At 37.0% G+C, this 16,509-nt stretch overlaps 1 protein-coding gene across 2 annotated transcripts in view; it reads left to right on the top strand.

Annotated features, from left to right (window-relative positions):
* Positions 1-12,161, top strand: part of IQCB1 (IQ motif containing B1) — a 54,043-nt gene extending 41,882 nt beyond the window's left edge. Inside the window, exons 13-15 of one of the 2 annotated variants that reach the window (XM_021692430.1) lie at positions 4,249-4,380; positions 10,481-10,637; positions 11,507-12,161. In XM_021692430.1, coding sequence (XP_021548105.1) covers positions 4,249-4,380; positions 10,481-10,637; positions 11,507-11,736 — 519 coding nt within the window. In that variant the 3' untranslated portion in view covers positions 11,737-12,161. The remainder of the gene's footprint in view (positions 1-4,248; positions 4,381-10,480; positions 10,638-11,506) is intronic. The other variant, XM_021692431.1, reaches the window with a different exon arrangement.
* The last annotated feature ends 4,348 nt before the right edge of the window (positions 12,162-16,509 follow it).

Here is a 16,509-nt window from a genome sequence, read left to right as displayed (position 1 = left end):
TTAAAGCACAGAGGTCTTTATAGGAAGATATCTGAGGGCTATGAAGGCAAAGTTATTTTGGCTTTCACACTTTTCTTTGGCATAAGAGGAAAAAGATTAGTTACATCTACCTCCTGTCTCCCCCACCCAAAAGGAAAATGGGTCTCCATTGTAAGAACAAAAAGGGATGGGTCAAGATCATGTTTTTGGTCTTTGCAACTCACTACTAAAAATAATGAAGTCAAAGCAAAGCTAGATAAAAGTAGAAAGGTAAGAAGAGGATTCCTTTCAAAGAGGGAAAAGAGACAGAAAAATTATGAAGTATAGAGAGGGAAGAGAAATGAAAATAGTAGAGAAAATTAGAATAGGGCAATCAGTGGTCAGTAAATGATACATTTTGCTACATTTTGAAGCATCCTTTTCTAAGACATACTATAGACCTGCATATAGACTGTGTCTAATACAGTACCCACTAACCATATGTGACTACTTGAGTACTTGACATGTAGCTAGTCGAAATTAAAATGTGATGTAAGTGTGAAATGCCCACCACATTTTGAAGACTTAATATGAGAGTGTAAAATACTTCATTACTAATTTTTACATATAACATACATGTTGAAAAATTTACACATATTTACATATATTGAGTTATATTTACATAACCCAGTATATGCAAAATACTAATTTCACCTGTTTTTGCTTTTTTTATATGGCTACTAGAAAATTTAAAATTACACGTGACTTCCATTATATTTCTATTAGCACTGCAATTGATCTTGGTAAAAAAGAAAAAGGAATAATTCATTAGTTTCACTGAAAGTAGTAGGAATATCATTTCATTGAATTTGTCCCTTGGAAGGAACTGGTTTTTAGTATTTTGGGCAGGAAAAGGCCAGAACTGGAAGAAAGACCAGAACTGTTGTTTACCTTTCTCCCTCCCTTATTTTGTACAAAAGCAGAGGCATTGTTTCTCATGTAGCTAGAAATTGAAAAAAAACCCAGTGTAAACTTGCTAATTTCAAATTACACATCCTTAACATAGACAACTTGGAGTTCTCTGTAGTGGCATAGTGTTGAAATTAGATTTGAAGAGTTAGCTGCATTTTCCCTTTTAATTCTTCAGGATTTTCTTCTCTTGGTTTCTCATCTCTTAAACTCAGAAGGAAGGTGATCGTTGCTGGTGTCTGGTCTCTAGGGCCAGAATGATGGCAATTCTTGCTACTTGATTATAGCAGGAAAGTATTATAGTACTGTTATACATATCTATCACAGACTGACCACAAACACACTTAGTAAAACAAACCATTAGCAGGTGAGAAAATAAAAAACGGGGAGAGAAATATAATTTCAGAGAGTTCTGAAATGACAAAGAATGAAGAAAAGGTCAAGGTGGGCTTTTTTGATCTAGGGACAGAGATTCTTCTGTTCTGGTACCTTAATTCTGAAGTTCCCAGCATAGCGTGATAAGCTGAGGGTGGTGCTAAATAAAAGCAGGAGGTAGAGGAGAGAGAGAAGGAGAAGCAAGGAAGAAGATCAAGTAAAGGGAAAAATATGAGGAAAGGAGTGGGTCTCTCAACAGGAAGATGCAAGCACAGTTGAAGGCTCCATTAGATACTAAAATAGGGGTATTAGGGAAATTTTATAAACTGAGTGAGAAGACCTCCAGCCCTGTTCCCCCCACCCCTTAGGTCCCAGTGTGCTGTCAGCCAGGCTTATCTCCTGCAAACAGTAGATTGAGAGTATTTTCTTTGAGAAATCTGAGAAAAGTTACAAGTATACTCACAATGGGGTACTTGAAAGAAACAGCTCAGTTCAGTAGTTTTGTATTGAAGTATGGTAGATAAACCCTACCCACCTGCCCAGAATTTCTAAACACCTCCTTAGAGCTTACTCTTAAATATTAGCTCAAAGTATCATTGGGTATCTGAGAAAAGCTGAGGCCAGAAGAAACAGAATAAAGCTACTTGGTGGAAATAGATACATTGCAGGGATGAGAAGACTTTTACAAAATCTATTATTTCCTCAGAGCTAAGAGAAGATAATGCATGAAATAAAACCAATATGCTATATAAAAGGGAACAAATAGAATAAACAATTGGCAGAAAAAAAAAAGAAAGACATAATAAAAGGGCTAGGGAAAAAAAGTTGGGGAAATCTAGAGAGCAGGGCAAAAAGAAAAGATAACCAATCCAGGAGGTCAAACATTCAAACATATGAAACAAAGAACAGAAAAAAACCTGAGGAGAGGAAATCAAATAATTCAAGATTTCCCAGAACTGAATGTTACGAGTTTTAGGTTAAAAGGATTGACTAAATGTTTAATACAAGGATAGAAACACACCCACATTTATTTTACATTACTATGAAATGCACTGGGGACACATATACTTCTTAGTAGCAACTTTGGAAGCTAAAATGTATTGAAGTAAGGCTGTTACATATTTGAGGGAGATGATTTCCAACTAGAATTCTACACGAAACCACACCACTGGTTTAAGGTAAGCATAGACTAAAGACATTTTCATGCATCACAAAGTCTTTAAAACAAAGAAGTAACCCAAGAAAAAAAGACAATGTGGTATATAGGAAAATGCAAAGGAAAGATGAAAAGGAGTCACCAAGATGATGGTGAATGGAGATCTCAGGATGATACCTATGCATCGGGCATAAAGAGCAGTCAATACAGAGATGAGCAGGTCAGAAAGCTCCAGAAGATGTATGTCCAACAAAATAAATTTGATAGAATGCCTGATATATTTTAATATGTAAGCATTAGGAGAGTTTAGATACATAATCAGTGATAAGTGCATAGAAAAGTAAGCACAGGAAAACCACAGCCTTATTAATTCTAGAGAAAATAAAAAATGTGCAAAAAAGGAAAAGTAAATCATGTGATATGGTTCAAACTTGAATGGCCTTTATGTAGTCATAATTATGTAAACACTGAACATTGATTTAACTAAATTTGTAATAATATTGGATGTTTGGGGATATGGAAAGTATGTGGGAGGGCAAGCAGTGAAAGAGAGTCTTGTATGACTTTCTTCATACAAGAAAGTCAATAGATAATACCTATACCTGAAAAATGACAGAAAAGTAGATGGACAGAAACGTCAAAAGAAAAACCTGAAAGAGTTAAAGTTGTTGTCTTTGAGGGAGGGGGCAGAGAACTCTAGGGTTTTTTGGTAATAATTCTTACAAAACTGACACTTTAAACAATGGAATTATATCAACAAATTTTTTTCTGGAACGTGCTGAAAAGTAAAATATTTTACACTTTGTGAGCCATGCAGTCTGTTGCAACTATTCAGCTCTATGGTTGTAGCACAAAGGAAACTGTAGGCAATACACAAGCATGACACGTTAATAATATGTTACTTGTAGACACTGAATTTTGAATTTCATATAATTTTCACGTCACAGTATATTCATTTCCTTTTTGAACTTTTCAGCCGTTATAGCAGTACAAAACCATTCTTAACTCTTAAGCCATATGAAAACAGGCAGCAGACTGAATTTGGTCTGTGGGCCATAATTTGCCAACCTTTTCCTTAAAGCAATGTGAAATATAACTGATGAAAATAAAAGCTACAAGGAAGGGAGAAGAGTGAAAAAAAATGGCAGAATAATTTCAAATTTTCTCTAAATCTTGCCTATTTTAAGACTTCTTTTATTAGGAATTCTTTCTGAAGGACATGAGGAAAAACATTCAGAAACTACTTTCATCAGTTGTCCCATACTTTACAATTTTATAATATTTTCTCATTTGCCAAGCTTTTTCTTACAAACTGTCCCTTTGATCCTTACATTTTTCTAGTCTAAGTAGAATTGGGTTTTGTGTTTCCATAGACATAAAATCCATCCTGTGGAGATCAAGTGACTTGCCCAAAATCATACAGTTTATAAGGGACTAGTATTGAGACAACTTATTTCCAATTTTTTTCCTCTTTATTGCTTACTATACTATGCCCCAAATCATACAGTTTATAAGGGACTAGAATTGAGAAAAGAACTCACTTCCTATTTTTTCCTCTTTTTTGCTTTCCATACAAACAATACATGAATATATCCTTATAAAATATTAAAACACTACAGAAGAATATCATTAAAATTCATTGTCCTCCCTCACTCCCATCATAATCCCATCCCTCTCCCCATGCACACTCAGAGTTAACAATTGTTATAATGTTGTTGCTACCATATGTTATAGAAGAAAATAGTTCTGTGGGCCAGGAATGAAAAATCACGAATCTTTTTTTGCACCAGACTCTTAAATTCCTAGAGAAGTGTCGTAAGAAAAAGAAGCTATTTGCTCCTTGGCAAGGACTTCAAGATCTCACTGATGCACGCAGAGTTGAACTGAAGCAACAAGTGGATGACTATCTCAGAAGACATCCGGTATGCAGGCTTCTGTGCCATGATATCAGTGTTACATTTTTCCAGTGCATGATACTCGTGTGTTTGTGCGTTTACTATTGATATAAAGTAATGCGGTGGCTTTACCATAGAGTTTAGAGATTTGGAATCTTATAATTATATGGGCCATAGTATAGTCAATAGGTAAGGAGACTGCTTCAAATCTGTTATTTCCTATAGTGTATCAGCAAGACATGGTCATTGCTTTTTTCCAATAGTATGTAAAACTATTGACTGTTTTGAAGCTTCCACAAAGAATATATATAGCTTGCAATCAGTAAATATTCATTGTTAACATGTATACCTAAACACATAATACGTACATGTGAGAACTGACACCTGCTATTGATGAAGCCATTGATGAAACCCCAGGAGCTAATATTATAAAGCATTTGACTATTTGCCTCTTATGATTTTATCACTAATACTGCTAACACATTTCTCCCAATAGAAATGTCCATATCTTTTACTTTCTATGATCATAGTACTACAGATCCGGTGTTATTTGCTTCTCCCTTCTGAGTTCTTTTTTTTTTTTTTTTTAAGATTTAGTCATCTATTTAATAGAGAGAGTACGTGAGGGGTGTTGGGGTGTGGGCAGAGGGAGAGGGAGAGAAGCAGATTCCTTGCTGAATGCAGAGCCCTACATGGGGCTTGATCTCACAAGCCTGAGATCATGACCTGAGCAAAATCAAGAGTCGGATGCTTAACCGACTGTACCACCCAGGCACCCCTCCCTTCTGAGTTCTTGACCTTATACTCCTATATGTCTTTGAAGATCATTTTCCTTTCTGCTTTTAGAGTAACTCACCACCCCATCATTAATTTTAATAACCTGTATTTCTGCCAGTCATCTCCACTTTTCTCTTGATGCTTTTTCCATACTTCCATACTTCATTAATTTTAGGGGAAAGTTGGGAGTTTATACATTTCAGCCAATCAGAATTCTTACTGCCCTCATTTGAACTAAACACTCAAGTGCCATTTGGTACTTTTCACATCCATTTTCTCGTACTTCTACTGTTTGTCTCTGGATTCTCTCTCTCCCTCCTCCCTGGCCCTGCCTCTCCACATACACTTTTTCTCTGACTCTGTCTCCTAAAATCTGAAGGTTCTGGGTCACTAATGTTAGAGTTTAAGAGTAATGTTAGGTAGTCCTGTCATTCACTGTTTCATTCTTGCAGAGCTCCCAAAACTAAAGAGCTTTATGCAAACAAACAACCCCCCCTCAAAAAAAAAACCCAGAAAAAAAACCTCTATAAATGGAAATTAGAGTACTAATATATTATAGCTGAACATGTATCTGATAGATAAGCACTGGAACACAGAGCATTGGTAAAAGCAGAATTGAACAACAAGGTCCAATTGAGGAGGCCTGAGTAAGGCCTCCTACGTTTCCCTCCTACGTTTCCCTCCTACTAATCTGAATTTAAACCCACAAACTAATGTAAGCCTGTGAAGTAAAAGAAGATGACAAGCCTGCCCTTATAAGTCAGGCCCTCTGTGGTTACCACATAGAGGTAGACAATAGAAAAAAGTTCTGACTTCTGCTTCTAACCAATATGGAGTAACAGAGACTGAATTTACTTCCTGCCTGAAACAACTGGAGGGGAAAAAGATAAAATACATGAAACAATGGTTTTCAAGATCATGGAAATCAGACAATGAAGGTTAGTAATTCCTGAGAGGCAAGATGGAGTAAAAGGGACTGGATTTACTTCCTGCCTGAAACAAATGGGAAACAAAAAAGGATAAAATACATGAAACAACAGTTTTCAAGACCATGGACATCAAACAAAGAAGGTTAGTAATTCTTGAGAGGGAACAAAGTGAGCCCTATGATGGCCCTAGCTTATTGCCCTGAGAGAGTTTCTAGGTTACAGCACAAGGAGGAGGAAAGAGGAGGAACCCTTTGGGGGTCCCCGTGCTGAGGAGATAGAACTGAGAGTCTGAGGAGAACAAAGCAGCTAGATTTCATAGGACAGAGTACAAAGTGAAAAGATATACAAAGAATACCCCAGATATCTGCATAATATTCCCCTTGAGTATATTTCAGGAGTCTGATTAGCACATATATATAAGGAAACTACTCAAGACCAAGGAAACAGTTGTCTTCAAAGATAAGAGGGAACAGTGCCTGGTACTCAACACAGGTCCAGGAATAGTACATGCTCCCATGTACTTAATTCACAGGGTATCAGAAAGAGTACTTAGGAAGGTCTTGCCTTAGTAGTAGAAAGTAAATAGTGTGGACTGATGCATTCTGCTAAACAAATCATAAAAGCAAGAGCAAAAAAGATAAAAAAAATTGTTATGTAATTTAACCACATCCCAGAAAAATACTCAACCAGGTAAAAGTTACAATGTCTTGCAGCCAATTAAAGATTAACATGGGTATATAGAGGCAGGAAGACATGACCCATGATGAGGAAGATACTTAAACCAATCTAGAGACTACCCAGATGTTAGAATAACAGAGGACATTGTTCATATATTCAAATTTTAAGTAGGGATGTGGAAGATATCAAAAATACCCAAATCAGACTTCCAGAGATGAAAATTTCAGTGTTTGGTATGAAAAATGCACTAGATCATTAGTAGCAAATTAGACATCGATGCATAAAATACTAATACAGTCGAAGGCATAGTAGTGTATACTGTATAAAATGAGACACAAAGAGAAAAAAATGTTTTAATTGAAAAAAACATTAGTGACCTATGAGACTTCAGGTGGCCAAATAAATGAGTAATTGGAGTTTCTGAAGAAGATGGGGAGAAAAAATAATGCCCAAAAACTTTCCAAACTATAAATTTACCCCCAAGTCCAATGAAGGTACAGGCACATGAAAAAAACCCTATGCCAAGGCATATGATAACCAGATTCCTCAAATCAGTAATAAAGTAAAAATCTTAAAAATAGAAAAATAAAAACATATAAGGACAGAGATAGAAATGACATATTTCTCAGCAGGAACAATGCAGGTAGGAAGACATCTTTAAAGTTTTGAAAGGAAAAAAATCTGTCAATGCAGAATGCTTTACCTTGAAAAATTATTTTAACAACGAAGACAAAATAACTTTTTCAGACATACCAGTGAACTACTATGTCACCAGCATACTCACACTACCAGAAATGTTATATCCTTTAAGTTGTAAAGGATTTAAGATTTTTCTCAAAAATGATATTAGGAAAATGATGACACAAGATGTCCCAACTCTACATAAAGAAATTAAGAACACTGGAAATGGTAACAACATGGGTAAATATATGACTTTTTCCTCATCATTTAAATCTTTATAAAATATAATTGATTCTTTAAACCGAAATATCATCAAGTGTTTTGTAGTGCGTACTAGAGAGTAAATATTTTCAGTTTTGTAAACGTTATAATCTTTATTGCAATTACACATCTCTGCAGTTGTAGATTAAAGCGTTAGATAATATGTAAACAAATACGTGTGGCTATATTTCAGTTAAACTTCATTTTCAAAAATAGTTGATTTTAGTTTAGTCCTTGTTGGAAACAAAAATAATAGCATTGTTTAATGATGTTTGTAACATATATAAAAATACAGTGCTTAGCGGGGCGCCTGGGTGGCTCAGTCATTAAGCGTCTGCCATCGGCTCAGGTCATGATCCCAGGGTCCTGGGATCCAGCCCCGCGTCGGGCTCCCTGCTCCGCGAGAAGCCTGTTTCTTCCTCTCCCACTCTCCCTGCTTGTGTTCCCTCTCTCGCTGTGTCTCTCTCTGTCAAATAAATAAATAAAATCTTAAAAAAAAAAAATACAGTGCTTAGCAACAATAGTATAAAAGCCAGAAGGAATGAAATAGATGTATACTATGGAAAGGTTTTTTCTATATATGAAGTGAGATGATATTACTTGAAAATAGATTGGTAAGTTAAAAATGTATACTATGAATCCTAAAGCTACCAGTGTAACTAAAAAACAAAAAAGGTATAGCTAATAAATCTATAAAGGAGATGAAATAGAATAATAAAATATAGTTGATTAATCAAAAAGAAGGCAGAAAAGAGGAAACATAAAGAAAGTGATGGGGAAATGAAAAACCAATATGACCATATCATATGACCATTGATAGGACCATTTGTACCTTTGAAAGATGTAATTCACCATATTAACAGACTAAGAAAAACAGTATCATATAAATACATGCAAAAAAAGCCTCAGCAAAGCAGAAATAGAAGGAAACTTCTTCCATGTCATAAAAAATATCTATAGCTGACAATGATGAAAGACTGGATGCTTCTTTCCTAAAATCAGGAACAAGACAGGATGTCATCTAGTACAATCAAAATCCCAGCAGGTTTTTTTTTCCTCTTTTTTTTTTATTAATATATAATGTTTCAGGGGTGGGTCTGTGGTTCATCAGTCTTACACAACACACAGCACTCACCACAACACATACCCTTCCCAGTGTCCATCACCCAGCTACCCCATCCCTCCCACCCCCCTCCACTCCAGCAACCCTCAGTTTGTTTCCTGAAATTAAGAGTCTCTCATGGTTTGTCTCCCTCTCTGGTTTCATCGTGTTTCATATTTTTCTCTCTTCCCTTATGATCCTCTGCTGTGTTTCTCAAATTCCACATATCAGTGAGATCATATGATAATTGTCGTTCTCTGATTGACTTATTTTGCTTAGCGTAATACCCTCTAGTTCCATCCATGTCATTGCAAATGGCAAGATTTCATTTTTGATGGCTGCATAATATTCCATTTTATTCCCACCAGCAGTGTGCAGGGGTTCCAATTTCTCCACCTCCTTGCCTTTTGTTATTTTCACATCCTAAGGGGTGTGTAGTTTTATATCACTGTGAATGGATTTGTAGTTCCCTAATGATTAGTGATTTTGAGCATCTTTTGTTGGCCATTTGAATATCTTCGTTTTTAATTTACATTCAATTTAGTTAACATACAGTGTATTACCTTCTTTGGAGAAATGTCCATTCAAGTTCTTTGCTCATTTTTTAATCAGGTTGTTTGGGTTTTTTGATTGTTGAGTTTTAGGAGTTATCTATATATTCTGGATATTAATCTTTTATCAGATATGGGATTTGCAAATATTTTCTCCCATTGTGTGTGTTACCCTTTTACTCTGTTCATAGTATCCTTTGAGGCACAGAAATTTTTAATTTTGATGGAAGTTCAACTTGCCTATTTGTTGTTGTTGTTGTTGTATCTGTGACTTTGGTGTCATAGTCAAAGAAATGGCCAAACCTAATGTCATGAAGCTTTTCCCCTATCTTTTCTTCTAAGAGTTTTATAGTTTTATCTCTTACATTTAGGTGTTTGAGCTCTCTCTTTTTTAATGCATTATGTATGATTTTGATGCATGCTCCTGTTTAAAAAAGAAGTACTGCTTCTGCTTTAGTCATACTCTAGTGCTGCTGTTTAAGATTCTGTAGCTGAAAAGTAAGGTGTTCGCTGGAATGGGACTCCATCCCATACCAGATCCATTGAATATTTGAGAAGCTATGGTGTCAGAAGCTTTATCAGCTTCAGAGTTAAAATTTTATTATTCTTGTCTAAACTAATTCATTCCCTTTAAAGTAGCTGTGTGGCCAAAGGAATCTGGTCCTTTGGCTGATTTTGTCCCTTGATCTCTGAAACCAGAAGCAATTATAATATTATGGTTTAAATAAGTTTAGGAGTAGGGGTGAGATAAAAAGTAACATAGTCTGTCAGGTGGGGTCTGGAACAAGGGGTTGGCCTTATTACTTACTCCTGTTTCAGGCCAGTATCTTTACCAAACCATCTGTAGTTTTCACTGTGGTCTCTCAGTCTTAACTCTTCTCCCAAAATTCCATTGTGTGAGGAAGTGAGGTGTAGGAGCATACCAGAAAGAAACTACCCCCTGAATTTTCATGTAAAGCTGCTTTTAAAAGGCTATTTAATGCTTGCACAAGAGTACAGTGTAGAAATCAATCATGAGATTCAACTGATGGGATGAGAGACAGCTAAGCGTTCTGGAATCTCATCTAAGTGGTTGGGCAAAACATATGTGTGTGTGTGTGTGTGTGTGTGTGTGTCTTGTGATAATTTTTTCTGTTCTTTGTTCCCAGAGCTCTCAGATGTCAGATGTGACTAGCAGAGAGCTCCATTCCCAAGCTCAAGAACAACTGCAACACTACCTTATGGGCAGGGCCCTAGAAGAGAGAGCCCAGCAGCACAGGGAGGCTCTGATGGCTCAGATCAGCACCAACATTGAGCAGTTAATGAGTATGTGCTTGTTCCATTTTTGTTTCCTAAAATGAACAACCTATGCAAGATTTTGTGACATCCAAAATCTTCAGAGGGAAAATACCATTTAATGGTTTATTAGCCTATCTCTTGTCCTCAGAAATTTCTAGATCCAGAACATGCCAGCACATGATATTTTCAAATAGTGCAGGTCCCATAACCTTTTTGGCTGCTTCTCCCAGCCTTGCTGTCCTTCATAGGTATCAACTCAGACAACAGTTACTAACTGTAAAGATGCTGAGCCCTACTAGCCAGATTCTATTGTGTAGTCTTAAAAGCTTTTGATCATATTTTAGAAGTAGATGATGACAGTAGTTACCGTGCCATTTTATAATTTTTAATGAAGTGCTTTCACAATAGTAAATTAATCTGCTCCTCACAACCACAGGTACATTTAGTGAGAGATCTCATCCATGAAGCCACAGTGTTTCAGTCCACCTGTGAAACACTTTCAGTATATATGGAGCAGAGAAGGTCAGAGTCCTCTCTATTTAGTGCCATTACTTCCAAGTTTTGTATTTTTCAATAGATAGGTGGCTGTAACTGAGCTTCTCATATATGGAATGGGGTTCTGCTACATGTTAAAAATTCATGTTCTTTAAATCATCTAAAAAAATCTACATCTTTTTTTATTCTTTTATTTTAAACACATTATGGGGGGTGGGCAGTTGCTGCCAGCCACACCTACAACTTGTGAATAGTTACATGCTATCTATAGCTAGCAGTGATGATAGATTCAGAGTTGGAACCCTGTCCCTGCCTACTATAGCAGAGTTCCAACTCTATAGTTTCCCACTTGTATGGTACAGAGCTCTTCTACTCACCTGTTTATTTTCTGTTTACTACAGAGGCACCAAGTCTGAAGGAGGCAGAAGGGAAAGAGCCTGAGCTCTTCCTGAGTAGATCCAGGCCTGTGGCAGCCAAGGCCAAGCAGGCCCATCTCACCACCCTGAAGCATATACAAGCACCTTGGTGGAAGAAGCTTCGGGAAGAAGCAGGAGATGAGATTGATGTCCCAAAAGATGAGTTTAGTGTAGAATTAGGAACTTTATTCATTGGTGGAACCAAACCCCCTTAGGGAGCTACCCAGAGAAATGACACAAATCCTTTATTTCAGGAGATTATGTTGGTTCTGCCTCTGGCATGCTAGTAGACTAGAACTATCCTAACTCATGGTTTTCCAGAGATTCCTCTCCAAATAAGATTTGCAAGCAGTAAGCAAAGAGTTGTCTTCTACCACTATCTCAGTTCTCTTTCCTTTTTCCACATCACCATCCCTGGCCACACATACAAATTAGTGTGGCTTTTATTGTGGAACTAACCTCAGCATGGCATTCTATTGCTTATATGAAATGTGGTATTTCTTTTGTTTTTGCTGTTTTCCTACTAAACATGTTTTCTAAATAAATATTTTCAACAATTATTCTCAAAAACTTGTCAGGATTACTTCAACTTTTCATATTTATTATTTAGAATTTATATTTTTCTAATATAAGAAGGGTGTGCTTGGCCTTTATTAAGGGGAGGGAAAGAAATGGCATTTGAAGGGTACTTCACTGTTTCCCACCAAACAGGGGTTGAACTCATTTTTTATCTTGTTATTTCTTAAAAGAACTACATTTTAAAAAATCCTAGGATTCAGCGCAAGAAAAAAAAATCCTTCAGATAAAATTATGTTAAACTATGAGAATTATATAAGTCACCGGTTCCCTTTGTCTTATCTCCTTTGAATCTCAGAGCTAAATAACAATGCTTAACTTCTGTTATGATCCTAGGTACCTATATATTTATTTGGTTCCAACCTAATACTTTCTGATTTTTCCTATTGAACTTTAATTGTGTTTTAATACCAGAAGCTGCTGCTTTTTTTTTTTTTCAGAAGCTACTTCTATTTGTGTTTGTAACAATATGGATTTTAAGTTAAAAACAATTAACAAATTATGGACTCAATACCATAAGGAACCTGGAGGGTACTTTTTGTATAAATGAGTGAAAATACCAGTATTTCTGGATGGGAAGACCAAATAGTATAACGTCCAGTCCTCCAAAATTAAGTTTAGTAAAATTCTAGTTAGTATCCTCATGTAATCATTATTCATAGTTGGGAAAGATATGTATATAATTCATCTGTGATAATCAGGTGGAAGTTCTGGTTTCACTGAGAGTGTAAAAAGCTATGTGAAAATGTTGCTCCCATGTTAAAAAAAATGCCAGATAATCTACAAAAATAATTTTTCTTCAGCCTGATAGTTGAGGCCTCAAGACAGCCAAGTAAATTGAGATGGGACTCTGTCTGTGAAATGAGCTATTTCATCTTTATTTTTTTAAAAGATTTATTTGTCAGAGAGCACAAGCAGGGGTGCTGCAGGCAGAGGGAGAGGGAGAAGCAGACTCCCAGCTGAGCAAGGAGCCCCATGTGGGACTCAATCCCAGGACCCTGGGATCATGACCTGAGCTGAAGGCAGCCGCTTAACCGACTGAACCACTCAGGCGTTCCAGCTATTTCATCTTTAGTAGAGCACAGGAGACAAAGGTAGCTGGATAAGAAATCAGTTAAAATTTTAACAAATTCTTAAAGGCCAAGTATGGGGTAGCATGTCAGTTTAGAATATCTAGGAGCCTCAGACAGAATTCAGACCTTCACCAAATACAGGAAAGGTTGGGAGCAGGACAGCAGGTCTGAAGAGACACCCTTCATGGTTCCGGCAAATGTGATAGGCTGCTACTGGGTGACATGATCAAAGTCTTGCCCGTTTTCCCAAACCCTTCTCTTAAAAGCCTTAGGCCGCAGGAGCAGGGGCAGTAAGCCCTCTTAACCTCAAGGCTCAGAGAAAATTACACTGCATGTGAGGAAGAAAGAAAGAAAAACTATCTGCCTCTTGGGGTGGGATAGGAAACACTCTAGCCACAGACAAAAAAGAAATCTACCATTGCTAAGGGAGGGAGGGAAACAAAATTCCCCTTCCGAAAGACAAGAATCATCTTAGCCCCAGAAATCCTACACAATACAAAGCAGATGTCTGCTAATGCTGGGGAGGAAACTTGCCTGCCAAAGACCACCACAGATAATGACTGCCATGGGGTAGAAGGACAGAAACCCTGAGAAAGCCCCACCTCCAATCACAGGAAGAAGAGATCTGCTTAAGATTTAGGCTAGATCAAGACAACACAACACCCATGTCCCAACAACTAGCCTAGCACCAAGTAATAAGCAATGGCAGTTTATCACCAGCATGGAGAGAAATCTCTGTGGCAAAAGCATACAGGGACAGCTAAAAGTGGAGGGTGGAGTCAGAACACTGAAAAACCTTCAAGCTACCCAGATCCCACTCTAAGCACAAGGTAACAGCAGCTAAAAAAGAATTTTGAGTCTATGGTATATTGAAGATAAAAAAGAAACCATGCTGGCTCCTGCAGGTGGCCATGTGGTTATGCTGGTGGGGTGGTTGGGTGAGGGAAATGGTGCCTGCCAGCTCGTTTGTTCCTGGCTAAGTCCCTCAGTGAACTCTGAGATCAGTATCTTTCCCATATACCCTGGGTGTTTTTCAAAGGCTGTTTCAATGCTGTATCTCCATGGGCTGTTTGCTGTCTCTTTAAAGGTGGGGACTCAGCTTCCTATCGCCCTCTAGGCTCTCCTAGAACTGAGCTGATTTCTTAACAGTCCAGGCTTTAAGTCTCACTGGTTGTAAGAACTCATGGAATTCAGCCCTTTCTAATTTTCAAAGCCAAATGCTAAGAGGATTTGTCTTCCCTGTGCAGTCTCCTTGGTGTGATAGTCTGTTTCTCGCCTGTGCACCCACAGTTCCGTCCCTCCTGTGGCGGACCCACTGGGTTTAGCTCCCCACCACATCGCCACCCTTACTACCCACTTTGATGTGGCCTCTTCTCTACATTCAGTTGTGGAGTTTGTTCTGCCAGTCTTTGGGTTGTTTTCTGGGTTATTTACACTAATGTGTGTGTTACTTAGTTGTATCTGTGGGACAAGGCAAATTTAGGGTCCTCCTACTCTACCATCTTCCTCAGAAGTCTAATGTTCTGAGTTTTTATTGTGGTTTCATTAAATAGGTGATTGTTTGAATTATTGACCAGGTGACTGAACTCCCATCTCCAGCCCTCCTTCACCTCCTCAGAGGTTGGGAGGTCAGGCTGATATGTGGCTCAAAGCCTCAACCCTTTAAGCACATAGTTGGTCTTTCTGACATGATTTTCCCCCTATTTTGCATCCTTTTCTTAGCATAAACTCACATGTGGTCCAGTGGCCTAACAGAACAAAATGCTCCTATCACTCAGGAAATTCCAAGGGTTTAGAAGCCCCATCCCACAACATGGGGCAAAGAGTAAACAAATTCCTTATTATAAAATAGCCCACACTTACTGTCTGATCTAAAAAGAGTTGTACTCTTATCTGGGCATAAGTAGTATCTTCCTTAGTCTTTTTATTTTATACATGTCTGACATTAAGTAAAAAATTGGAGCACACAAAAAATCTAGGGAAGAAAATAACATTTTTCAAGAGATAAACAACTAAACCCAGATTCAGAGATGACTCAGACATTGGAACTCACAAAAAGACCTCAAAAACGATTGTTAATATGTTAAAAGATAGAACTCAAAAGTTGACAACATGCATAAACAGATGGGGAGTTTCACAGAGATTGAAACAATTTTAAAAAGATCAGTGGAAGTGCTAGAAAAAGGACTATATTAGCAGTTAATTCCTTTGAGAAGTTCATTAGCAGACCAGAATTGAGCAAAGAAGACAAATTTGACAATGGATCAATAAAAATTTTCCAAACAGGAACATGAAGACAAAAAAGGAATAAAGAAGGGGTTGGGGGAGGAAGAGAAGAGAGCCTTCAAGAAATGTGAAACAATATCAAATAGTGTAACGTGGATAACTAGAGTACCATGAATAGAAGAAAGAGAATTGAGGCAGAAATAGTTGAAGTAAAAATGGCCAAGAATTTTTTTCAAATTAATGAAACCACAAATCCAATCCTAGAGAACCCCAACCAGGATAAATAACAGAAACCTCACATTGCTTCAAATAAAAAATAAAGAGAAAATCATAAAAACAGAAAAAAGAAAAATGATGTGCCAAGGAACAAAGGTAAGACTTTCAATAAACTTCTCAGAAACCATATAAGCCAGAAGACAGTGGAATGACATCTTTAGAATGCTGAAATGTGGTATTTCTTTTGTTTTTGAAAAAATTATCAACTGAGGATTCTATATACATCAAGAATATCTTTCAAAAACTGAAGGCAAAATAAAGATTTTTTTTCCAGAAAAACAAAGCTGATTATATTCATTGGCAGTGGACCTGTACTATAAGAAATGCTAAAGGAAGTTCTTCAGGCAGAAGGAGTAAGATATAAAATAGAAATTAGACCTACACAAAGAAATAATGAGGGAAATAGTAAAAATAAAAGTAAAATATGTTTTTACTTTTAATCAATGTAAAATTGTCAAATTAGTAAGAATATATTTTTTTAAAGATTTTATGTATTTTATTTGAGAGAGAGCAAGCATGGGGAGGGGGAGGGGCAGAGGGAGAAGCAGACTCCCCGCTTAGCAGGGAGCCTGACCTGGGCTTGATTCCAGGACCCTGGGATCATGACCTGAGCAGAAGGCAGAAGCTTAACCCAGGTGCCCCAGTAACAATGTATTTGTGTTGTAACATATGTAGAAGTAAATTGTAGGATAGTAATAGGCCAAAAAATGTTGAAGGAAATATAATTGTTAAGGTTTTAAAACTATGAATGGAGAGAGATAATATTATTTTTAGGTAGACTATGATGAATTGTGTATTATGTATTGCAAACCTTAAAGCAGCCACAGATACAATAAA

This window comes from Neomonachus schauinslandi, chromosome 1 (genome assembly GCF_002201575.2).
Source record: "Neomonachus schauinslandi chromosome 1, ASM220157v2, whole genome shotgun sequence".
NCBI lineage: Eukaryota > Metazoa > Chordata > Mammalia > Carnivora > Phocidae > Neomonachus > Neomonachus schauinslandi.
Note: the sequence above shows the minus strand (reverse complement) of the source record. Positions and strands in the feature narration are given on the sequence as shown.